General features: G+C 37.5%; 2 protein-coding genes across 3 annotated transcripts; one reads left to right on the top strand and one right to left on the bottom strand.

Annotated features, from left to right (window-relative positions):
• Positions 1-6: 6 nt before the first annotated feature.
• On the top strand, positions 7-20,068 carry AP1AR (adaptor related protein complex 1 associated regulatory protein). Of its 2 annotated transcripts, XM_026848065.1 has the most exons (10): positions 7-157; positions 5,174-5,222; positions 6,846-6,872; positions 7,745-7,770; positions 8,668-8,764; positions 9,522-9,620; positions 12,677-12,738; positions 13,794-13,867; positions 14,852-14,980; positions 17,657-20,068. In XM_026848065.1, the coding sequence occupies exons 1-10, from the start codon at positions 81-83 to the stop codon at positions 17,920-17,922; spliced, it is 906 nt and encodes a 301-aa protein (XP_026703866.1). In that variant the 5' UTR covers positions 7-80; the 3' UTR covers positions 17,923-20,068. The 2 variants fall into 2 exon arrangements, with proteins under 2 accessions (XP_026703866.1, XP_026703867.1); XM_026848066.1 differs by lacking the exon at positions 9,522-9,620.
• Positions 20,069-22,194: 2,126 nt separating this feature from the next.
• Positions 22,195-23,841, bottom strand: TIFA (TRAF interacting protein with forkhead associated domain). Its single transcript, XM_026847785.1, has 2 exons — positions 23,637-23,841; positions 22,195-23,526 (listed from the first exon to the last, which is right to left on the bottom strand). The coding sequence occupies exon 2, from the start codon at positions 23,504-23,506 to the stop codon at positions 22,943-22,945; it is 564 nt and encodes a 187-aa protein (XP_026703586.1). The 5' UTR covers positions 23,507-23,526; positions 23,637-23,841; the 3' UTR covers positions 22,195-22,942.
• Positions 23,842-26,560: the final 2,719 nt, after the last annotated feature.

Below are 26,560 nucleotides of genomic sequence, written 5' to 3'. Positions count from 1 at the left end.
GGCGGCTTGAACCCGCCCGAAGGGAGGAGGAGGCAGAGGCAGAGGGAGGAGGAGCCGTGGCCGCCGCTGCCCAGGATGCGATGGGGAACTGCTGGGCGCAGTGGTGCTGCGGGCTCTTCTTCCGGAGGGAAGCCGGCCGGCTCCAGCGAGGCGGAGGGTAAGCAGCACCGCGGCTACCCCTTTCCCCGCCCCGGGGAGGTGCTGGGACCGCCCGGCTCCGCCTTTCCCCCACCTTCCTCCTCCTCCTTCTCGGAGGGAGGTGAGAAGTGGCCGCGGGTCTTCGGGGCGGCTGGGGCCCGTGTCCCGCCGGAGGGTTCGGCAGCGAGACGGGGGTTGCCTTGGGGTAGGAGGGGGGATGACATGGCCGGGGAGCTGTTGCACTGTCCGGTGTGGTCCCGGCAGAGAGGAGAAGGATGGAGGGAGGGGGTCAGGAGGAGAGGGGGTCAGAAAGAGAGAGGGGGAGGAGAGAGGAGAGGGAGGAGGAGAGGGGAGAGGGAGGTTAGGGGAAGAAGAGAGGAGGAGGGGGGGTGAGGAGGTGAGGCAGACACCTGCCACCTCATGCAGGGTCTGGCTATGCCCAGGCTGCCCCCTTCACCCCTTCCCGCAGTAGCAGTGTGTGTAGATTGAAGAAGGGAGATAGGAAGAAAACTCGTACATGTAGGGTCTACCTTAACAGCTAGAGCTGATGAAATGCCACAGAAAGGTTGCTCGGCTTTGTGCAGTTTGGATAGTTGTGGATGGTAAGGCGATTCCGGGGATGGCTTAGGTTGGCTGGTTGTGGGGTCTTACTCCTCAGCCCTCTTTCTGGCTTGTTTTTCGAGAAGGAGCAGCTTAGAAAGGTTTTTCAGGTTAGTTGCCAAAATCTGCACAGGCTGCTGTGTTTGTGCAAAGATGGAAACCCACCAGATTTTCTGGAATATGGTCTTGTGTTCTCTGAGTTGGGGCCTAAGAGATTCTGTCGGGATAAAGGGTGACTACTACAGAAGATCAAGAGCAGAATGGTCTGAATAAACTTTCATATATATTGTAAATGTGTAATCCGTGTTTTGTTCTGCAACAATGGAAGAGCGGTGTACAAATGGGAGGGATACATTATCTGTACAAGAACTTGGTTTTCTTCTATATACTTACAAGTATTTGACACATGTCACTTACTTCTGTCTGATGTATTAGGACTGAAGTAGTTCTAGACACATGCTGAGCATTTTACATGTTGCAAACTCACAGCATCTGATTTCACATCAGCTCTAGCAGGCAAGCCTCAGGTTTTGCTTGTCCTGAGGACCTTTAGGAATACTTTTCAGAGAAATGGGTGAAAGATCAGAACAGCTTGTGTGGAGGATACCTGCTTGTGTTCTTAGGATTCTCTAGCAGAGGGTATGAGAACATCTGAAATGCCTGGACAGGACAGTATCTGTTTCTTGTACTGTACTCTGAGAAAAACAGGTAATACTTGAAGGGTTCTTGCTTCACATGGGTTTTTTGCTGAGTCTCCGCTCATAGGCTAATACCCCTTTTTTTTTTTTAGATATTAGTGACAATAAGTCTCTAGCTGGTTATTGCTTTGGTTGTGGAGTCTCTTTGGTCTTTTATTTTCCCCCACGACTACTTTCAACTGATTATGAGCACTGGATAGGAGACAATCTAAAAAGGCTCAAGAATGTTTTGGTTGTAACAGTAGGTTCTAGACACATGATTATCTTTTATCTTTCCATCTGGTCTAAATTGACTGTTACGTATTTTTGTTTGTTGTGGTTTTTTTTTCTTGTATTCTTTTTTTTTTCCCTTGTATTTTTGCAATACTTTTGTTAGCTTTTTGTATATTAATTGGTGTTTGCAGTGTCATCTGTTCTAGTACTTGGTTTTGGTGCATTTTTGATTCATGAAACAACATTTATTAGTTTCCTGCCACAAGGTCTCCAATTGGTTTTCAGCAGATGGCTGCTGAAGTTACTGGCTGACTTGCAAGACTTCATCATGTAGCTACTGGCTTACTGCTTGCTTGGGTTTGAGTGGCAAATGTGAATGTTGATGCACAGAATTATGAGAAATGCCATTCTCTTAAATGCTGGGAATTAATGAAATTTTTATGAGCATACTCTCAAAGAAGTTTGCTTTTCATGATGTCTTGGCTACTCATAGGTGCATTCCATTAGTCCAATTATCAGATTGTCCTTACCAGAGAAATAAATCTGTCAGCTGTTACAATGTTAAACTGTTACATGCACTTTTCAGGTGTTGCATAGCCTGTAGTAAAAGTCTTAGAAAAATTAAATAATAGTACAGAAACCAGCCTTTTCCAACTGAATGAGTTTTGAAGCCTGAACCTGACATACTGTACATAGGGATCAGTTTATGAAAAAGCAATCATCAGTGCTACCTCTTGCAGATAGCTGGCACATGTCTCGGATCACCTTAGTTTTCTGGATGTGCTGGTACTTTACAGAACAGTATTGGATTGTTGAGCAATTCAGGTGTTTTCCTTCCACTGTGTGGTGGGAAGGGCAGGGAATTGTATTAAAATCTGTAAAATGGTGTCATACAAATTTTGTAAGTTTACAAGTTAGATTGCTACCAAATTCTGCAGATTTGGCTACTTCTGGAACAGCAGAATGTAGTAATGTAGTTTAAGTTAATTATGATTATTTGAATCACTTAGATTTCCCCCCCCCGCTGCCCAAACTAGTGCTTCATTATTCTTAGATGCTTCAAGATTTAACTGTAAGAAAGAAACTGTGAATTGAATTAATTAAGTATATAATTTTTGACAAGTGTTTCAATATTCTGCAAGATTATAGATTGCCTTTGCTTGGAATTGTGCTTAAAATCTTAGAGATTTATGTATGAATTCCTGCAATGATTTTAGAGTTCATGTTCAGCATGTATAGAGAGAAATGCAACACTAAAACCTTCTTTAGTGTAGTATAAGTTTAACTTTCTGTAAAAATACAAACTTTCAGTTGGTAATTTTTATTTTTTTTTAGGGAGCATCCTTATGCTTTGACTGAAAGTTCTGCTCGAAGTGCTACAAGCTGCAGCCATAATTAGAAAGTAGGTCGTAGCTAATTTGTCACTATATTTGACCATAAGTATTCCTCTTTACTTCTAGATGAATGTTTTAAAGAAGGAGAGGGGGAAGAGAGAAGAATAAATATAGTCTCTAGGTTATTTGTTTGGATAGTTCAGGAGGGGTTATCATATAGCAAAATTGAAACAATCCACTGGTGCAAAAAAGATAATTTTAACTCATGCCCTGATTTTAATAGATTAAATGTTCATTTTTAGTGACTTTTTTCAACATGTAATATCTATGTCCTTTTTTTAAATAAAAGAAGATAACATGACTTTGAAGAATAAAGCATATATATATATATATATATATATATATATATATATGGAGTGCTGAAAAGTTAATCCCCTTAACAGCTTTATATTTTTGAAGATTGATCTTGCAGTCTCTACAGGTCCTATGTCCCATTAGCTGAACTGTTTCCTCCAGTACCTGTCAAACCTAAATGTTTCTCAAGTCTGTTTTAGAAAATAATGAAACAGTAGAGTTTAAAGGAGAATAATAAAAGCTGTCAGCATTTTAATAGGCTACTGTTTGATGTCAGTTGGAGTTGTTATGTATGGGGGTGAAGTTGATGAGTCTTCCATCTCTGTCTCTAATAACCTCAATCTTCCCTAGTTGCTCTGGGATTTGAGGACTCAAACTCTGGCACAGAATTAGGTTTTCTGTTATTGAGTCCCTGGTTAGCAGGTAGCAGAAAGTGTAGGTCTTCCTTGAAACGTCATTGCTCTTGAGCTATTTGTAATTACACCTTGCGTTATCTTAGTTTTCTAAAGGTTCAACTGTTCAATTGTTGCAACTAATCTGACTGCAGCTCATGTGTCTGTAAAGTTGAGCACAATTTAGCGCCTAATGCTGTAAACTGGAATTATGCTTTTGTTAACTATTTCCTGCAACAGTTTTATTAAATCAGATTCTTAATGGTATTGACTCCTGCACACTGAAATGTTACATGGAGGGATAGCAGTAAAATTAAGTATTCATGCCACGTGACCCAGTTGTCCTTGTGATGTAACGCATGACTTAAAGTGGCCTTTCACCTCTGGTTTTGTAGCAGTGCATCAGTTGAAAACAGTTGTGTGGTGGCAGCTGTGTACTGCAAGGTACCCTTCCCGTATCCAAGGAAAAGGTTGCGCAACAAGGAAGAAGTGGGTTGTGCAACAAGTTGCCGAGGAGACATACCCTAACCGACTTCCAAAGAAAAACGCGATGGAGATGAAAAACGATATGATTAAAATAATTCAGGCTTTGGCTGGTGTGTTGCTTTTAGCATAGTAGAAGTAGGTGTTGGTTGCAAGTACAGAACAATCTTTTGTACAAGTATAGAAATGCCTGGGCCCTGGGTTGTTTATTCCTGATACCACTCAGCACTTGGAACTGGAAACTCTGGTTTTGAAAGTAGTTTGAAATGGATGTTGTACTGAAGCACCAGTATCCATCTGAATGTTCTTTTGGGTGATAGCCAAACCTCTTTCACTAGGTAAAAATGTATTTTGGTAACTTAATACTGTTTTGTTTTGTTTTTTATAGAGGACGGTGTTAGAATAAAGAATCAGGGAGGAGACTGATTCCCTGTGTAAAACTACAGACTGTGAATAATTTTTTGTAGTTGAAGAGTATTATCTTGACCTCTTTGTAGACATTTTTCTGACATTCAACCTTGTAGCTGTGCCAAGCTGTCAAAATAAAATATATTGTTTAACATTGATGTACAGGATGCTGTGCTAGTAAAGAGTTAAGTGCCATGATGAGCAAGTGTTTTCAGAAATTGTCTGAAATGATGTTTTTCAGGAAAAATGTATTAAATGTGTTGCAGAACACTTTAAATGTGTACATGTGAAGTCCAGCATCCTGATGTGATTATTTTTTACTTGAGGGTGTTGGTCTTTTCTCCAGCTCTGTAGATGTTTACATGCTTTTGCCCCTCTCTGCTCTGGTATCAATGCAGGTTTACGAGTAAATGTGTTTAATATATGAATATTTTATATTTATTTTACACTTACTTAATTTTAAATAGCTTTTGAAATATGTTATCAGGCTTGTTTTTCTAGTGCTGTGAGTTGACGACTATTCTGTAGTGTAACTGTAGACTTATTTTTCCAGATCAAAGTATTTTAGAACATGTTCGACAGGAGAACACTTCACTATAGAGGTGAGTGCTTACGTTTCTAGTGATTTTAAAAAAAAAAAAAAATATGGAAAAAGCTGAATTCTAGCGATGTCTTTAATGCTTCTTGCAGTTTATATACACTGAAATAGTTTGCGTTATTCCAAACTAAATTGATGCTGCACTTGGTGGCAAGATGGTAGTTTTTACAGCACCTCTGAAAATTAATACATCATGTCACTTTAATCAATCATTTGGAAAGAAGAGAAGTATCTGTTGTGATCTGATACTCAGCACCAATTCTAAGGTCTGCCTATTGCATCTTTCATCACTTCTGTGTTGGGAGTGATTTTTATTTTCCACTTACATAAGTGCAAGATGTTTAGTTCTTGATTGCAGGATCGTGAATATGATTCTACAAAAAGCTGGAATCTGATGAAGTTACTTTCTAGTTAGTTGCATTTGTAGTCTACTTTATTCACTACAGAGGTCCTTCCTTAGCCACTGCATGTCACCCTCTTTTGCTAAGGGTAGCGTAAGGTTAATTTGTATAAATTGAGATTCTCAGAATAACCTAGTTTACTTTCTCTGAGTGTTCCTTATGGTCTAAAAGTCCTAGACCTTTCAGATTGCCTCCATTACTGAGAAAAACATTAGTAACTATAATCATTGCCTTGGCTTTCAAGAAAGGAGGCAGACGTATATGGTGTGGGAAATCTGTTATAGCACACAACTTCCAGTTGTGAGAGAGTGTTTCTGCAGCAGAAATATGGTAGGGAAAAGGAGGTTTTGTCCTCCTCCCAAATTATTATTCATGTTCTGCTTACAGCAGTTAGTCAGTATCCAGGTCAATGAGGAGTCTTGATGTCACTACTGACCTCCATGTTTGATGTATTGACTACATGTAAGATTATATACTGAAAATAGTATGGAGAATTTCCATTTGTTTGTTTATACGTGCTAGCTGAACTTTTGCTGGATGAGTTTGTGCAGCTTGGAATGCTTTCTGTTCTTGCCTGGTTTGGGCTTTTTTTGGCTTCCTATCGTTAAGTATTACATTATTGACCTTTAGTTTCTTCTATGCAAAGCTGGGAGGGGGGGTGGTTGGTGCTAGTTTGTTTTTAGAATTCTGGGTAGAAAGCAACTCTGTTTTCTGTAAACTGAATTCATTTTCAATACTTTTTGATAAGCATCACAGTTGCCATGTGAGGTAGAGGTTTACATACAGTATACCCCTTACATCTTCTACATGTTTAAATTGAGTGGGTGCTCTGGTATATGTCAGCTCCATATCATTCCTTCCACTGTTTGTATTAGAATTCTCCAGAGACACAGAATTATTAGCAGTCTTTTAAGCTAATGAGGTTTCATTTTTATCTGGGCCCTCACATAAGTTATAGTGAAATACATGAATGCTTTCTAATTTTGATTCTTCTCTTTTTAGAAGAATGTAACGTTTAAGAAAAGAAACATTGGTAAGATAGGTCCTACTCTAAAAGTAGTATTCTCCCTCAAAGTAGGGGCTTTCATAAATGGTATTACAGTCCCGCTGTTATCACTGAAGTAGTGTTTTTACAAAACAGATTAAATATGTAATTGTATTTGCTGTATGTGTTTAGTGACTTGTTATATTGAATTGTAAAGAATGTTTACTTCTTTTACTCGCAGTTTGAGAACCTAGTGGAAAGTGATGAGGTACGTATTTGGACTATAATGGAAACTTATTAGTACAACCCTTAAAAATGGTTCCAAGATCTGTATCTTCTTCACACTTCATGGTATGTTGTACACTTAAATTGCAAGGGGTTTGTTTTTTTTTACTTTGAGTTTTGCTTGCTCTGGGGATGAGTAACACTTTGGGAGAGACAGAGACCTAAGAGAAGAGAAAACTGGTTTGGGGGGATTATGGGAGGTAACCTTTTCAGGAAGAGAACACCATGGACATTAGGAAGGCAAAAAGAAAACAGGAAAAAAAAAAAGAGAGGGGGGGGAAAAAAAGGGAGGGTGGAAGACTTGAAGTGGAATTTGTTCCTGCTATAATTCTCGTTTAAGACTCAGCAAATGTATTCTTTCTGAGAACATAAATGTACCTGGGTTGCTTTGCTAAGGAAAGCTTGAGGAGTGCTCTGCCTTTACAATTATGAGTAAACTGGCTGAACAATAGTTCAGAAAAATAGTAGTTGTCCCTAAAACTTCACTCTTACAAATTTAACACAGCTTGGTAATGAGTGGGACACACACCGCATTTTCAATAGTCTGTAATTAAAAACACGAGGACTAATAATTTCAGTTCTGTAATACACCACTGGAATATTTATTTTTAGTTGGAAGTACTTCTTGTTTTATGTAGTCAGCTGCTTCAGTTGATTGCATAATAAGATTTTTTTTTTCTCAATTCCAAATTAAAATGGGATTTTTTTTCCCCCTAACTGTAAAACCAATAAATGGGAGAAACTATGGTGTTTGTTTTTGTTTTTGTTTTTTTTTTTCCCCAGACTTAAAATTGATTGATTGATGGGATTCTCAAAAACTCAGACTGTTTTGTTTGTTTGTTTGTTTTTTAACAGGGAGAAAGTCCAGGAAGCAGTCACAGGTAAGAATTTGAGATTCAGGATATCTCCATCCCTCTGCTTGCCCGTGGTGACTATTAAATTTTTCAAAGTTGCTGTCAAAACTCTTTCTGTTATTCTAGTTGTCAAATACATGGAAAGAATACATATCAAACTATCCTTAATGCTTAACCATGTCAAAACATCTTAGATGATAACTCATCATGCAAAAACTATACAAGACAGTTAAAACAGTATGTTGCAGAGAGAATATTTTTGTTCTCAGGGTCTGCATTGGAAGTTACAGGGCTGTTAGTGCTACAACTCCAGTGAGTTTTTTGTGAGCATGTTAATATTTATGTAAGCAGTAGAAATTTAGAGGTCTCCTCTACAGTAAATGTATGAAGAGCCCAAAGTGTATGCTTTGGTTGTCTAATTCTAGACAGTTTTGCATTATTTAATTTTGATAGTTCCCAAATGTTGTTCTGTGTCAGTGGTCCAAAAAAAAGTAATATAGGAAACTTTATAATTATAATAATGCTTTTGTGGTCTTGTCTGTTAGATACATAAAAGTAGGCAGTTGATGAAAGCAAAACAATTTACAATTAGGGGACCAAAGCAAGTAAGACAAAAAGTGATGTTTACACTGCAATGATGCTAACCATTCTATTCCAATAGTTCTGTTAGGAAATAATGTTTTGAAAATATGCTTTCCATAAAGATAGAAAAAAGGCTTTGTAAGAGTAAGGAGAGGAAGTGTTGTCTTGAGTAAACTGTAACTTTGGAACTCTGTTCTCAGGAGGAGCAAGTGAAAGTCACAGCTTAGTTAATTTACATTAAAGGACCAGTCAAGAAAGACTATGGATATGTTTAAATGCAACTTGGGGTTGTCATGCATAAATAATAGATAGAATCTTTTTGTGTTTCTCCCATGCTTTTAGACCTCTAACTGAGGAGGAAATTGCTGACTTGAAAGACAGACATTATGACTCCATTGCTGAAAAGCAGAGAGTTGTTGATATGAAACTTCAGTCAGAGGTAAGCAGTTATGATGACTACTAGTACGGTATGGATAGCTTTTCCTTTAAAGTAGTTACAATCAACCATGAATGCAAGGAGATTCCATTCACATGAACGAAACAATTGGGTTTTGTTCATTGGTTGGTATTTTTTAGTCTACAAAATACACAAAGAGATTGCTGCTCAACTAAGTTTGCATCAGAGATAGCTTCTTTTTAATAACCTTAGCTGAAAAATCAAATGAATAGGCTGGCTCTCTGAGATCTGTTAAATTTGAACTTTTTTTTTGTTTTTTACAAAAGGCAAAATGGGGAGTATACTTGATTCAACTTTTCTTGTGCTCCGTTTTTTCCAGAGCTTTCTTAAGGAAAAAACATGTAACTTGTTGTTTTGTTTTAGTGTGTTGCAGCAATTAATGGAATTTGATGTGGAATACAATTGGGAGTGATTTTTAATCAAGTATCAATGAAGTATGCAACTGAAAAGATTTAAGTCTTTCACTATGCAGTTCATAATAAAATGCAGTGTGCATTTACATCAATTCACTAGTAAATATTTTTATTCAGTAGGGTAATGTTTAGTTATCTAAATTTCATGGGATGTTGGGGGGGAAGCTGTTAGATTCAGTTAATGAAGAAAAATGCTTTAGCTATAGTCAATTTTATTTTATTTTTATTTTCTAGTAGCTCTTTTGTTTTATTGAACTTATGGTTTATTCATAGGAAGATAGATAGGTTCTGCTTTTGTTAACCATTACTATTTTGTTCATATACAGTTAGCCTTACAAGAGGAGAAGTTAAGAATAGAAGAGGAGGCTTTATATGCTGCACAACGTGAAGCAGCCAGGGCAGCAAAGCAGAAAAAGCTCTTGGAGGTGAGGGGAAAAAGACCCCAATATATATCAGAGCTTCTGTTCTGTTTCTATGTATGCAGATTTTCCTAATATCCTTTACATCTCAGGAAACGTAATGAGGAAATTGCTTTGGCTTGTAACTTCCAATAGAGAAAGAAATACATGGTTTGAAAATACAGCTGACTGGAACAGCTGAAAATTATCAGAATTATTTGAAGCAGCTTGTGTTGCTGAGTATAGATTTTTTTCAATGAGATGTATGATTTGAATCTATAATTAGCTTTACAGACTTCTTGCATTATGTAGTTGCTGATCTTTAATGTAAACTGATCCGTGATGGTTTTCCAGTAAAAAAACCCTGAAATTAAGCACACATTATGAATAATTTAGACTTATAAAATGTATTTGTGCAGTTAACTGTTCCTTATCTCTCTGGTTTGTGTTAATGTGAAGATGTGTGTTTCCAAGTCGTCTGAATTTACTGTTGACCCTGCTTTGAGCAGGAGGTTGGACTACATGACCTCCTGAGGTCCCTTCCAACCAGAGTTGTTCTATCATTTTGTGATTTGTATGTGTAGTTGCCAAAGTCCAGTGATGAGTTAACAGTAGTCTTTTTAATATATCTGTGCCTACTTTCAGATGTCTGGTGTCCATGCTTTTGGAATTTGGTCAAGCAAAACAAAAGCCACGTTATGTTTTCCTGCTTTTTTAAAAACAGATGCTCTTCTGTATCCCAATAGCATTTATTTCTGACGATTTTGCAGTTCATAGAGTTACATATTACATATTATGCATTTAATATTTTTGCCATCTTAAGAAGCTCTGTCTTCTCACACAAATTTCAGGTTGCCAGAAATGTGTATGTTAAAAAGAACATTTTCACTTTGGTGTTTATCTATAATGTGTATGGCTGCAGCTGTAGCATGTTCAAGGAAACAGTCCACTAGACATGTGATGTGTGTTCAATTAGAAGTAAATTTTCAAAAGTTCAGATTCAGACTAACAGAAAAAGTCTGAAATCTACAATATGTATAGAGATCTTTAATCCTAGTGTATTGTCTATATTCCAAAGAGAATTAACTGAAAATTGTTATTTTCAGACTGATAGTGATGACTGAGTTTTCATCTAATATTGGTCAATATAAAATCACCAAAAGTATGTTTTATGGCTTTAAGATGTTTTTGTAGAAGTTCTGTGCCAGAAATGCTATTTTTCTTGTCTTTCAGTATTTTTAACATGTACCTTCTTTAGTCAGGACCTATGATAAAATGCACTCTAGAGATTTTAAGTTCCTCCTCTTTGTAAAATTAGTACCACTTATCTCCTTTACAAATGATCCTCCACAAACCCCATAAGGATTGTAAGGGTTTCTAAGGAAGCATTTTTGTATAGACACATCAAGCATTTAACTTTTCTAAATAAACTAGAATCCATTTATGAATACGTAACTCATCTCTTTGCTGTTTGTGGGCAGAAGTCTTCTAAATGAGAAAATAACTTTTTCACTGCAAGTATGGCATCCTTTTAAAACTAATTTGGCTTGTTGATGTTGCCCTACTAAATGTCAGGGTTTCTAACAGTGGAGAATTTTAATGTATGTGTATCCTGGAACTTACAGTGCTAGATATTTGTTTGTGACCTGGCAAATGGGTAGATGCTTTAAATTGGCTGTTATGTGGGTGTATGAATCTTAAAAGTGTTGAATATGTCAGTAATTGATTTTTACAGACTTGTTAACTATGTTGGTGCCAAATCCCTCTTTCTTTCTCCCTGCCTACTTAAGTCTTCTCACCTATAACCACCATTTTATGATATTTCTATTTGTTCTATGCTTCCCATTTCCTTACTGGTTTCAGTCTGCTTTTTCTGGTGCTTATTTAAATACCCGAAATGGAAAGTGTGCCAAGAGATGAAGTCATCGTTTTGGGAATGAAAAATGCTAGCTGACCCTATCCAGTTACCTCATGAGATTATTTACCTAGTGAAGAGCAATTTTTAGATTAAGTTAAAGTTGACATTAAAAATTCTGGTTAATTTACTTCTGCTTTTCTTTTTCAGAGACAGATCTATTAATGCTGAAAATAGATTATTTCAGAAAATACAGTAGCTAGATTCATCTGCCTTGTCTGCAAAACTAGCTTGTTCATTTTTATCTTAGTCTTTGTCATAATCAGTGAACAATTACTACTTCATAACTGATTTACCTTTAATCACATAGTTGACGTGCCCAGTTTTTATGCTTTCATTTCTTGAAGGCAGGGAGAAGAAACTTGAGACAACTTAAAGTTGTTTAAACCCTAAAACTTAAGCAGAACCCTACTGCCATGACATCTGTTGTTTCTCTTGTAACTACAAAATAAATGCATTTATGGCTTATGTCTTGTATTTTTCATTCTGGTTTTGCCTAGTGATTAAAAAAAAAAAAATTAAAGCTTTCTCATTAAGAGTGTAGAGCCATTAATACTTTTTGCCTCATTTATATTAATAGGAGCAGAAAACAAAGCTCTTACTAATATAAATGAAGCACTTGGTGCCGATACACACAACCAGAGTTGATGGCTCTATTGCTTTTAGAGCGATAAGAGGACCTGAAGGAAATATTTCTTAAATGGTAGGGTGACTGTTCTTGTGCACAGAGCAAAACAAGTCAAATATAACCCAGGTGTTAATTGTGTGTTGAAAGTGCCTGTGGTTTAAGAAGAGAATAGAGAAGAACAAATACAATCATGAATGAGGTGGTGTTCACATGTTTCTAGATGAATTGATGGGGGATTTTTTTTGGTGTATGAAATAAGTTTAAAATGTTGAGAACGCTATTTACAAAGCTACTTTTGTTTAAGTGGAGAGATTTACGTGATTAAAAAAAATACCACTTGCATGTATCAGTCCCTTCAGTGTCGCAGAACTTGACGTCTATTTGAATGAAAGTCAGTCTTTTCCTGGGTTGTACTTAAACTGCTCCAAGGACCAGGACAATGCTCCTTCTAATGTTGCAGATAAGGGAATGCTTAGTGTATTGAGTATATTACTCTTGAATGATTCCATTCAGCTTTTTAATGATTTACTTCTTCGATAGCAACGTAGACAGCAAAGGATGACACAGAGAGCACGTGCTGTTAATAATGGAGAATATCAGAGGTAAGATAAAAAATTTTGTTAGTGATAATCAAGAACCATGACTTTTTACTCCCATTCCTCATCTCCCCCACACCAAAAAAAAAAAAAAATTCCATATTTTTCAGACCTGATGTACATAGCGTTTCTAAGTCAGAGTTGTTTTCATTCACTGAAGTTTTCTTCACACCGAATAGTTACTGAATGCAAACTAGTTACCATTAATCTGCAGAATTAGAGGGTAGATTTCATTCATTCTGGTTTTCACTGTAGTTATTAGACCAATGCATACAAAATTGAACCTATTCCCAGCTGCTAATATATATTTATATTAAGAAGGTGCTTATGTGTAAAATCTTGGGCAATATGAAAATATTTTTATTATTTGAACTGTGTTTAAAATACCTAATAGAAATACATGCTAATGAAATGCGTAATTGAATGGTTTGTATAGTCTGTTTCTTCACTAATATTCTGAATTTAATTCTCTTCACTCCCACCTGTGTTCAGTGCTGGGGGGGGGGGAAACCCCCACAGAATTCCACCCCAGACCCAACCCCTCCCCAAAATTTATTGTGGTATGTTATTTGAGTTTAGAAAAAAATCAAACATATATTTTTTAACTGGAAGAGAAGGGGTATAGGAGGGATTTTCAGTTAAGGAAGGACAGTTAGAAAAGGTGCTGTGAAAACAAGTTTTATGGCTTGAGTAGGAACAAGCCAGATTTTAGAAACAAAGGACTGCAGTAGCAGGATATGAATTAATTAGTTAAAAAGGAATTGAAAATTAAGGAGGCATTATCTAAAGTGACGAAGGATGAGAGAGAAAGAGTTGTTTGTTGACAGAGGTTAATTCATTTTTAACTGAAAATACTACTAAAAATTGAGCAGAAGCCCAGATTGGGAGAGCATGTGATGAGGAGGAATGGAATGGCATTTTGCAGATAATTTTATAAAGATTTTAGTTAAAGGTGTATGTGCTTTGTAGCATAGAACTGGGGGACATGTGGATTAAGATATCTATTATGGCATCCTTAGAGGTCTCTAATGCTAAAACCAATATGTGCATTGTTCTTACAGCTCTGTGACAGAGGAAGATTTTGATTCTTTCTTAAGAAATACAAAGTTCCAGTATGAAGCTTTTCGAAGTAGTAGTAAGTCTTCCTTTTCTTGTGCACGTTTTTAAATGTTAAGTGACTCTGAGGAGCACAGAATGCTGTTTCTTTTTTCTAGATAAACTGCATTTATTTATGTTTTGATATTCACACACACACACACACATACACATATATATATATATAAAATAAAATGTGTATACATATATTTGTATAAGAAAATCTGATAGGAACTTCTTACCCTCTCTAATCCCCAATGCTTCAAGTGCTCAAAAAACACAGCACACGCAACTTGTGCTACACCCATTCCAGTTCTGAAAAGCAAGTTCTGTAACCAAACAAGTTCTGTGCATAGATTTTATTTTACAAAGGCTTTCCAACCACCTTTGTGGAGGCAACATCAATGCAGTGAACTTTTTCTTGTAAAGCCTAAATGTGTATTAAAGGTGCGAATCTGTGTGTGTAGCTTTTTTAATAATCTCGTAGCAAAATAATTAGAATCATACTAATTGTTAATTTTTTTTTCTAACAAAGTGCAAGAGAGGATTTGGCTGCCTATATTTAAAAATTCCACTAACAATTTAGAGGAAAACAATTTTATAAACTTATATCCATAAATTTTGATGGAAGGATGTGATAGTCACGAAAAAGCTGGAGGACTGATGGTAATTCTTCTGTGAAGACTTGCAAAGAAACCAAAAACCAACCCTTCTATCCCCTCCCTCTGCACACACCGCACACCGCCCCCCAACCCAAGCTACAGGCAGTGTTTCCCAAGACCAGCATAAAGCTTACTAAATTCCTCTGTTGTTCTAATTAGACAGTATTGCTATATGTCCTTTTCTAATATCTTAGTGATGCTATTAAAAAGCTACTGTATTCTCGATGAAGTGCTTTTTCAAATGTTCCTGAGGTTTAAAGGCCACAAAACATAAGAAAACTTTATTTGAAAGTTCAGTTTTGCATATTGACCTGAAATGCAACTATGTGTACAAAGTAAAAAAATATTTTTTTTATATATAGGACTTTCATCTGATGCTACAGTGCTTACACCCAACACAGAGAGCAGTTGTGACTTAATGACAAAAACAAAATCAACGAGTGGAAATGATGACAGCACTTCATTAGACTTAGAGTGGGAAGATGAAGAAGGTATTTATTCTGCAGTTCAGTTTCATTCTGAACTTACAAGTTAAATGCTCACTGTGAAAGTTAAATATTGATTGTAAATTTGTTGTTTTCAAAAGAGAAGGTGATTTAAAACTTAATTCTGATGGAATATTTTGATAAATGTGGTTATCTGTCTAATAAATGAATTAATTTCTTTGGATCCTTCAGTAAATGTCTTTTTCTGCATTTTGTGGAACTGACTTGTTAATTCACAACAAAACTAATGGTAAAGAAATGCTGCCCTCTTGTGAGCCAGTGGCAGAAGGAACAGCTTGTTCTTTGTTTTAGAATGTGGAAGTTGGTCAGGAGTCTGACTGAAGTATTTCAGGAAGCATTGTTTCTTTAAACCCTAATTAGTTTTATTGTCACTTCTCCTGGAAACTTAGGTGTGTGTTCCAGGTGAATATCCAACTATCCTAATTGCTCCTGCTGTTTGTTATAGATCTTTTATATTCTCTTTAGGAAACCTGCAAAAGCTCATGTCTTTTTCATAGTTAATCCAGAATTTTGGGGCCTTGATTCTTGAAAAACTTGCCAAAATAAGCTTGGATTTCTTTTAACCAATGCATAACAGAATTTCTTTGCTGTAATAGGCTGAGTTTTGCATGTAATTTAAATGTTTAGCACTGTCAAGAATACTAAAACATCTAGTTCAGAAACCTGGTTTGAAAGACATAACTTTCACAGATTTACGCAGAAATATCCAGTATCTTTTTTTAGCTAGCATGTGCAAGAGCTATTAGCATTCTAGAGGAACTGAAGCTAGGGCAGAATCACTTATGTTGAAGCACACTCTATTTTATGTTTTGAGTAATCAGCACCAGTGCAGAAACAGTGTTCTAGGAACTCTGTATTCTACACAGTGTTGAAGAAATAGGAAAATTGCATTCTTTGCTTTTTTACAGATTGAGTTGTCCTCCCACTCTTAGGAGTTATCTTAATGTAATGTCTTTCTAAATAACTACTCTAAAACAAATGAGGCATACCTGCATGCAAAATTACCTTGCTCGTTTGACTCGTTGAGGGTCTTGCATATGGGCTTGTATTACCCTTTTTGTTGGCAAATTTAATTCGGTGTACAGAATTAACTATCTGTGACGTTTGCTATTCATTGTTCTCTTATCACTGTCACATTGATTTATCCCTAAGCATTCATCTGGTTTTGAGGTAACTAAATAGTAAGTACTGGGAAGTGCCAAAAACTCTCTAAGCCCAGAGGAAAAAAAAATGCTGCATAGTTCCATTTCTGATTCCTATTAGCCTGCATTCGACAAAGGGAAATAATTTTTAGAGTTGGTCATTGTGATGGAAATGCATCTCTTCTCACTAGTAACCTCAGCTCTTGAGCAGAAGAGATGCTTGAGAAGATGACTTGGTTTCATGGCTGCAAAAGGAAGGAATGTGGTAATTTGAAAGAAGCACTAATCAATATTGTAAGGACTTTGAGTAGTTTTTAGCACGTTGTTGGTGGATCTGGACCAACTTAAGTGTATTAAAGCCATCTCCCTGAAGGGGTTGAGGTAAGAGGTTTAGTTACTGTGTGTGCTGTCAAAAAATCTACTGTGGAGACTGAACAACTCCACAAAAGTGTGTGTGTGTTTGGGGATTTATTGCTCTGGGATATTCATTTATGGTCTAGTACACATTTTTACTATTAGTAGACAAAGTTGAATGGGGGCTGAACACAAAGTAGAGAACTCTACTGTTTTGAAAGTGTAAAACAACAACTAAGAATAGTAACAAAAGATTATACTGCTTGACTGAAAAGGTACCAAATTAGGAGGTTCTTAGCAGGGAGTGTCTAGATCCTGAGCTAGGCTTGATTGTGTGCTACTGATGGTAGTGTCTCATCATGTAGTGGTAGTACTGAAATGGGATTGTGGATACGAGCTCTCTGAGCGCAGCAAATGCATAGTTTATGCCCTGCAATGTTGTAGTTTATAAGGAGTATTATACAAAAAGACAAAGGGTGTGAGGAGAAAATTGTAAATCCTCCTCTTTTTCCTTTCCAGTGGTTGTAGGAGGGGTTTGATACGCCATGAGAAAGTCTATAATTACTGACAAAATGAACAGCATCTCTGCTGTCTTGGTGCAGTTTTCTGACCAATGTTTTGCCTTATTTTGTGTGAAATTAAATAACCTTTTCAGACAAACTGAAGACCTTTCCTAGACAAATGTACCCAAGATCTATCTAAACTTTAGCTGCTTTTTAAAATGGTTCATATGATGGTGTTTCATCTGTTTGCTAGTAAGTTACTGCAGTATTACAGGGTTGCCCAGACATTTAGCTTTTCTGGAAATGGCACAGTACCAAAAGTCTTCTGATGTTTACATGCCCATAACATAGGGCAGCAGGCTGCATATATAGGAGAAACAAATGCTGCTAATGAGTTGTTTCTTTATGTTGTCTGTCTTCCTTAGAACTCTGTAAAATAACATCACTGGCTGTGGTGTTCATTTGGGCCAAACTGACTGCAAACTATGGATTTCATTTGAAAATTGCCACCAGAAAAAATACAGGGGATGCTCAGGAGTGAAATTACCAGAGTCTGGGTCTCCTAAAGGATTTTTGGTTTTTTCTTCTAATGTTCACACAAATGTAAAGGTACTTCCCTCAAAACTATATCTTTTTTTCTTAAAACATGTCTTTAATTGTAGGCATGAACAGAATGATTCCAATGAGAGAACGTTCCAGAACAGAAGAAGATATCCTCCGGGCGGCATTGAAATTTAATAACAAGAAGACAGGAAGTAATCCAGCTTCAGCCTCTGACGATTCTAATGGATTGGAGTGGGAGAATGACTTTGTTAGTGCTGAAATGGATGATAATGGCAATTCAGAATATGCTGGATTTGTAAATCCTGTTTTAGATTTGTCTGCATCAGATGTAAGGATATCTGATTCTGATCGTCAAGACAGATAGTGAAACTGTGTGGCCCTTGTTTATGACCAAATTTTGGAAAGTGAAATAGAATGTACAAAACCAATTTGCTCTTTTATAACATGGTTCCCTTTTTTCATATAGATAGATCAGCAAGGAATGGGAATGACTTGCTATCTGAATTAATTCAGAATTAAGTGCAATTTTATCATCTACCTTCTAAACTTTTATGAAAACTGGGATGATTCTATTGTGTATATTTCTGGATATCTGGATTTAATATAAAATTATCTGCACTAATTTAAGCATCACAGCTTGACATATCTATATTTTAACCAGCCTCTTTTTCTGGATGATGTTTCTACTGATTTTGTTTTTAAAATTCATCATTGGCCTAACATTTATCTCAGAAACAGTCTTATATAATTTATCTAATACTTGAATATAGAAAAATAATTTAAATATGTTTTTATTTCCAATATGTGGTTTTGGCTTGTTCTTTAGCTGTTTAGAGGGTGTGCTTAGCCAGCTGCAAAACAAATTTCACACATGGTAAATTTCATTTTTTCCTTGTCTAGCTTATAGTCTTCCTAACCTTGCATTGTCCTCTTTCCATTGACTATATTTTTTTATTACTTTATGCTAAGCACAGTTAACCTCAATAAACATAGTATAAATCATCAGGTTAGATAAGATACTGTCATGTATTATATGCCAGACTTAGTTAAGTGTTTGCTAGATAGAAAACCAACTATAAAAATTCTTTGTGTGTCAAACTGGACATTTTAATCAGTATCTAGTGGAGAACTGGAAGGACCAAAGTCTTGCTTTCCCTGCCCCCCAAACAGACCAACTGTTACTACATGGTCCTTAAACTCCTTTAGTTGTGGAAAACTTATAATTCAGCTTGACTGGAACAATTATTGAAAAGCAACATTGTCTGAGCAAACTGGGGGAGGGACGATTGCTCTGCTGCTGGGGTGGGAAGAACAAGAACCTAAAGACTGAATTCCTCTATCTGCTTTTTAAAAAGAAGAAAAAGTTCCAAGATACAAAACATCATGTTTAAGTGCTCTAGCTTTCCTGTGCCTCTAAACTGGATGGTTAATACTGCTGATACGGACTGAAAATCAAGGAGGTGTTCAGTTACTGCAAATCTGATGTAATGTATTGTGTGGTTTCCCCCAATATTAATGTAAATTATAATTTTTTTTAAAAAGCTCACTGAAGAGAACATGCAAACCACTTGTAGATCTCAAACTTTTCCCAAAGTTTCAGTAAAGCCATTTTACTCTCTGTTATTTTGTGTAGCTGTCTTGTTTTTCCCTGAAAAAGGGCATGTAACTTAACACAATGTGTTGCTTTTACTCCACAATGGTGAAGTAGTAAATCTGCCTCGTCAGAAGAACAGAATTTGTCAGTGAAAGTTATGTCACTGTTTTAGATCCACTGAGCCTATATATAAATTTTAGGGTCACTACAGTGTGGTCCTCTTCATAACTTGAAAAAAATACTGCACACTTGGCTTAAATATGTACAAATATCAACACTAATGAACAGATAAATCTGGTTGTTAACATTCCGTTTCTTAATTTAAATTGTAGCTACGTCATTGAAAATATTTTAATGTAATTATCTATGTTTGCAATGCCTGTAATAAGCTTTAAAAATTTGTACACATCAAATGTATATTTTTGGTTTGCCATAAGATACTGCTGTGTAACTTCTCCTGAACATTTATTTGTATAATATATTCCTATGGAAATGAAGGCAACTTTCTCAACATGTAAATAACATGGGTTTTTTACCTGCTGAAACTGTAACTTACTCTGCCATGATCACTACTTTTCCTGACCAGTGAACATGAGGTTAACTTGTCCTGACCATTCTTAGAGGAAGTAAACTGGCTGATAGTCCTGTTTGTAGAATGAACAAGCACTCAGGAAAAAGGAAGCTGATGCAGCTGAAGGCTTTTACTGTGATGGGCATGTTGTGTAGCCAGGGTTAATAGCATTCCGCTTTTCAGAGTTCAGTACACCACACTGAGTGACTTAAATTATGGTCGGTATTTGTGGCAATTTAAGAAATTGAAAGATTATATAAATAGCTCATGTGAAACAATACAACAGTACTGTAAAATGTGTATCTGCACAAATTTAAAAGTCATTAAAATTTTCCGTCAGTCTTATGTTTGTCAATGTTTAATCTGCTGCTAGTTTTGTGGCTGCCATGTCGTGTATAGTGAAAACTTGTTTTAACAATTGATCTTCACACATTACCCAGAATTTACCTATGCGTCAGCTAACTGAGGAAGGTTTTAATCAGTAATTAGTCGTGTCTTTAACTACTGAATTTCCATAGCATCCCTTCTTGAGACATGTTGCTTTGGAAGGGAAGCTCTAACAAGCTGCGGTAACAGAGAACTTGAGGAGCTTGGGAGTGTGGAGCGTTTCTTCTGTCAGCAATGAGCAGCTGTACCCTCATACTTCAAAGGTAAGATAACCTTCCTTGTGTAATGAAGGCAGCTTCCTAGTCTTCATGCCTGTCTGAGCCAGTTCACCGTTTTGTGTTGACTTAGCTGATTGTGTCTGTATATAGGAAATACAGTGTTTTTAATAGGAAACTATGATTTTTAATTCCAGAGGAGTGTTTCCGCTACGTTACTCATCTACAGGTTATACATATGTTTCTATGCTACAGCGTTTCGGGTGAACAGAGGGTGTTGTGGTGTGCCTATACTGAACTAACTTCTGGTCAAATCAACACAGTGATAGGATCCTCCTAGGAGAGGATTAATTTTTTAATGCGTATTTTGAGGTTGAGTCTTACCCCAGGAAAATATAGTTGTACTGATGATTAGTATTTGGAAGCCATGAAATTGTTCTGGGTTTGTTTTTCCATTCCCAAGGTTTTCTCCTGGTGCCTGGAGATGTGCTGAAGGAATGCTTTGCTCTAGATCTGTGGATATCCATAGAGCTTCTCTATACAGAGTGAATACAGTATCTTCTGAGATGCACCACTCTGAACTCTGCAGACCAGATGGAAGGTTTTTCCCAGGTAAATACTGTTTGTAGATACTTCTGTTTATGTACTGCACTTGAAAATGAGATTGGGGTTGCCACTTTTTCTTTAGATATATAGCCCAGAAATTGTAGTCAAATTAATATGATTGGTGCCATAGGTTAATGTCCTACATGACAGAGCTAGTGAATTGGATAACAATACAGATTAGTGGTGGTATTAGCAACCTGTTTTTTAACCCAAAGCAGTGCAAAACAAAAACTTGCATGCGGTCTGTAATAATTTAAGAGCGCTAATATGAAGAGAGCTGCTTGCTGGGAACGCAAAACTAACGCTCCCTGCTCCCTCCCTTCTGAGCCAAATTAGTGAATGTAAGAAATCCCATGCATTTTATGAGAGGTGATCTCATGTAAAAGCTTTTATATGTAAGAGCTTGTTTCAGATTGTATTTGCATCTTGTTCTCTTTTTCTAGACAGCTTGCATTTGCATTCTGTCTAATTAAAAGAGTAGAAGACTGAGGTCAAAAGCATATAAAAGCTGAGCAGCCAACAACTACTGGAAGTGTGCAACCAGTAGCACCATGCCTGGTGACATGGTGATACCTGCTCAGGTTTGTTTTGTTAAGCATAGGGGCTGGGTGTGTGACAGAGGTGTTTGTGCCACGAAGGCAGCTGAATTGAACATTTAGGCCAAAGACCATAAAAACAAAGTAAGTACTAGAGTCTAACTCAAAGAGTAGAAAACATGGGAACAAGGTATTTTTGGCAAGGATGAGGTGAATAGAGAAATGAAATCCTAGCTAAGCCTGTGCTTGAGTTTCATTGCCTCTCTTCTGACTTTCTCTCACTTGTGGTTGTTTGCCTTAATCTCAGGTTACGTTGTGTAATTCAGCTGTCCTTCCCTCAGTTAAAATTCTGGTTTTGTTGTAATGATTAATGCTGAAATGCATCCTGATGTTTAGGGCTGATAGGTTGGGTAACTTATGTATGCTCTGTTCTGATTCTTTCCAGTGTGTCTTTCAAGAAAACAAATACTTAACAACAAAAATCAAGTGCTCATGAAAAGCTGAGCCCCTAGCAAAGAAAAACTTAACTGAAACAACCTGAGAAATACTTAAATGAAAAAAAAAAAACCCAAAACAAAACAAGAGAGCTTGGAATGGTGGGTAGAGGTAGAAGACTTGTTGAAAGTATTTCTGTCACCTCTTATCTTGGAGCAATGCCACTTTTAGAAAGCCCAGAATAGTGCCAGTGAAAATTTCTTACCTGGATTGTCCTGGAAATAACTTTATTCACCATAAGTGCTTTTAGATCGTAGTTGCAGAAGACAGTAAATCCTTACTAGGCAACCAAATGCTTTTATTACAAAATTTATCTGGATTTTTACATACTGTGATCACTGACACTGCATGCTTCTTTACATTCACAAGCAAAAGTAGTTAACTTGCAAAAAATATGTGTTTTTAATTAATTTAAAAATAGACAAAAATCTCACTGCAAAGTTAATAAAAACATTAACTTTAAAAGACGATACTGACAAAGTGTTTCTATACTGCAAAATCTGGAAAGTTACAACCTAAGCTTGAAAACACCATTTGGAATTTCATGGCTAAAGCAAAGCATGAAGTATAATAAACGTGCTGAGACATTATGTCCCTACTTAGCTCACCAATGCTGGGGCTAAAACACTGTTCTACATGCTCTATAGTAATGCCTGTTAAGTATACCTTCAAGGCATGTGGTCACAGTTCTGGAATTGGAACTGCTGCAGTGGATTTGAGTGGCTCTCTGTGCCTCCCACATGTTTATGATACAGACAGTGGTGATCTGAGAGCATTCATGGCTTGGTGAGACAGTGGCAGGAAACTGTTTCTGTTGAATGAAGTATGTTCTGGTATGCCTGAGCTGAAAACACCAAGTAAGAAGAATGATGTGCAGTGGTGAGGACCATCAGGAGCAGTGGACTGAGATGACAGCCTTCGGTTTCAGAAGTTGTGCAGGTTTCAAATGATCAAAATCTGATCCAGCCTCCTTCTCCCCACTAGCACGACTCATTTTCATCAATCTCTATGGGGCTTTTGTCTTGGGAAGGAAACAAGGAAGAAGAAATGCCATTCTCTGGTATAGGTTGCAGTGATGGCAGGCATCTTTCCTGTAAGATTGGCACTTCAGCCAAGTGTAAGTGAGTCTCAAAATAATCCATGGACTCCCCTTCTTGAATCTCTGCTAAAATCTGGTAGTCCCCAAAACAAATTATGCACTTCCATGGCAGGTCAATTTTGTTTAAGTATCCTAGTTCTGTTTGGTCCACTATCAGTTTTGTTTTCTTGCTCATGTTCTTTATCTCAAAACAAAACTCTGAGCTGTTCAGTTTTCTGTAAAACTGCAGTGAGAACTGAATCCGAGAAACACGAGTATCCATTAAGTTGTAACGGCAGACACTGGAATCACGGCCAAACTTGGCCATTTCATCTGCCCTGACCTGTTCTCGCTTACAGAAATTCAAGCAACGAAACATCATCTTGTCTTCTTGGCAAGGATGGTAAAAGGTCATGTGGAGACACGTTACTGTTTCTTCAGTTTCAGCTTCTTCAAAAGAGGTCATGATGAAATGAGTCCTCAGAACTACAAGAAAGTAAAATCGCAACATGAAATCACTGTGGTACCAAAAAAACTGGCTTCAACGTGGCATTAAAATACTTCATATACTATTGTATAGCGAATATATAATTTACAGCAAACTGGCTGACAGTAAATGTAACAAAAACACTGGAACGAAGAAGTGGGAGTTGAACCTACTCAGTCCATGCCAACCACTGCTTCCTACCACCTTGCCAGAGGTGTGTTCGGTGACCACAGCTAAGTGACAGACCGCTCTGTGCTGAACTCTTCCCAGCAGTCTCGCATCTGTCACAAGGGCTGCATAGCACTCCAGAAGTCTGAAAAGCACCCGTGACTGTAAATTATTGCCGACTAGTTCTTCATGAGGGTCCTGCAGGTAGATTTATCTTTGGAAGAAATATGTCACTTAGCAGTGACAGTAAGCTTTGCTTTATGGACTTAAAAGTATTGTAGTACTGTCTGGGCCTGCATGCTCTGTTTTACAGGGTAGTCCTTGGTCTAGAGGGTATCAGACAATCGACTTACAAATGTAGTCTGACTGTAGGCAGTAATAGTTCAAATGTGTATAAAGCACTCTTGGCTCTTTATTCAGAATTTACCTCTTGTATGAAAACAAATACAGTGTATAAAAGTGACTGATGTGACAGTATGTAAAATTAATGCAAAAACTGGAACATCAGCAAGACCTAAAAGAGAAATTGTCACCAACTGTAGGTATTTCCCTGTTACCTATAAGAAAATGCCAGCTATCTACTGCAGAAGTACCTACCTAGGCACTAAAAATAACAAATAACTTTTGCTGAGTTTCAGGTTTTGGGTGTTGTTTTTTTTTTTTATTAAGCTCACATGCAGCACAGAGATGCTTGCTTATGAACTAAATTCTGTTCCAAAGTTAACTGAGTGCATCCAAACAAAATCTATGAGACACTTGAAGAAACATTGTAATCTGGTCCTCTATACATGCAAAGCCAGTAGTTTCTTGGACTGATAGTCTAAAGAAAGAAAAGGCTACGTAATTACTTACAGTAGGAACCAGAGAATTAATTCAGTTACTCACCAGAGAAACATGTGAGCAGCCATTTAACTGGAATCATGTAATGCAGATGTTTGTCATGTTTCTCCTTCTAGATTACAGTAAGTTCCCAACATGTCACACACCGATCCCGAGCTTTCTCACCAGGTCTAATCAGTAAATGATGCTGTAAAGCACCTTATAATTTAATCTGTTTTTTTCTATGGGTAGGTGAATCACCACTGCAGTAAAGTATTCTGGCTTGTGGTTTTTTAAGGTGAAATTACATCACTGTACATAAACACCAAGCACAACGATGGTGTATCAGTGCATCACTTTGTGTGAAACCTCAGAATTGCTTCCTTCTTGCACCTTTAAGACCGTAACAGCAACAGTTCTGACACAGTAGTTTAGCAACCTCAGCTTGCTTACTGAAGTAGGCTACAACAGTGCTTCTATCAAGCTTAGATGATTAGAGAAATAGAAAATCTGAAGTAGCTCTCAGAGCTCGATTCAAAACAAACTAGGAAATACCATCAGTGGATGGACTGTCTTTCTGTGCTTAGTTCTGCCCTTTGCTGTTTTGTGCCAGTAAGAGGATGTGAGAGTCTATGAGGTCAGCTTTGGTTAAAGGGGAAAACCAAATCATTTCACTTGGTTTACACATCAGCCTACAGAGACAGTTTTTCTGTCTCAAGACTTTGACTGACTGATAACAACTTAAGAGCATGTCTGCTTGTGTTAGTATCTTCTTAACTGGTTTCTGAAATGCATCAGGACTGGGCAAAACACAGGAATATAAAGAAACATATTTTTAGAAATCTGCAATGTTATATACAACTGTGCATTGGATCAGTGCAAAAGGTTGGCTTTATTTGCATGTTTATGAATTATAAAAATGTCTATGTTTATTAATTAGGGAAGGGGAAGAATAGTCACTGATAACTTCAGCAGCACCCACTGACCCTGGATCTCAGCAGCTCCCACAGACCCTGCTCTCTATTCATGATCTGTTTGTGTGCCACCTCCTCCATCCTCCACTCAGCTGCCCTGTAGTCTGTTAAAGGTTTATTGAGATTGGATTGAACATATTTTCATGTAAATACTGAAGGAGTTTCTATTTACTAGATTGGACAGGAGAAATATTTCAGAGAACCCCAACTGGAGAAAGAAACTTGCTATAGTTAAATCCAGAATTCTGCAACTGTAAGGTTGCACTGGTGTTGTCTGTACCTTAATTTTAGTCAAAGTGTGATCTTACCTCTTTCCCTTCTTCTAGCATCATCTCCTTCAGTGTGCATCATTACCCCCATTTTTAGAGACAGGAAAATGCATTAAGACCAAGGACGCCGAACTTGAGAGCCACAGGGCTCACACTTAAATGTTTAACAACATACACAAGACCTATAACTCTCTACCTGGACCTTATTGCTCAGAGCTCTGCCAGTTTGCTTTTGCAAATCAAACCATAAGCGTTCAACCTACATATCACAAAAGAATAACATCTGTTTTGTGATTTAACTTTCATTTTGAAGGACCATGAACTTTGAGGCAGGGCGGTGCATGAGTTTCAAGCACATTCCACAAGGACAGCTCGCCTTTTTGTGTCCCCAAAATGCTGTGTTGTGGTCGTGGGCTTATCTTTCTCCCTCTGCAAGAGCCTGTGTCGGAGGCTGGCAGACCACAGCTTGCATTTCAAACTCCGCTCATCCCCCGAGCAGGTTTGTCCCACGTGCTGCTGCACTTACATTGCCCAGAACAAACCAAATGTACTTCTGACAGCTCCCCGCTTGGGAGCACGACTTCACTTTCTCTAAAAACACCATTTTTGCCGGCGATACTGGAGAATATGCCCCAAAGTGTTGCCTACCCGCGGAGAACCCAGACTCACGGAGCAGGGCTCTGCCCCACAGTCCCCTCCCGCTCCCAACTGCTCGGCGAGGGCAGGAGCCCCCCCAGCCGCCATCTCCCTCGGAATTTAGTGAAGCAGCCCCGCTCCCCGCTGTGCCGGTACCCCAGGGCAAC

Source organism: Athene cunicularia (genome assembly GCF_003259725.1).
Source record: "Athene cunicularia isolate RWA chromosome 4 unlocalized genomic scaffold, athCun1 chr4_part2, whole genome shotgun sequence".
NCBI classification, from domain to species: domain Eukaryota; kingdom Metazoa; phylum Chordata; class Aves; order Strigiformes; family Strigidae; genus Athene; species Athene cunicularia.
This window is presented reverse-complemented; position numbering and strand designations above follow the sequence as displayed.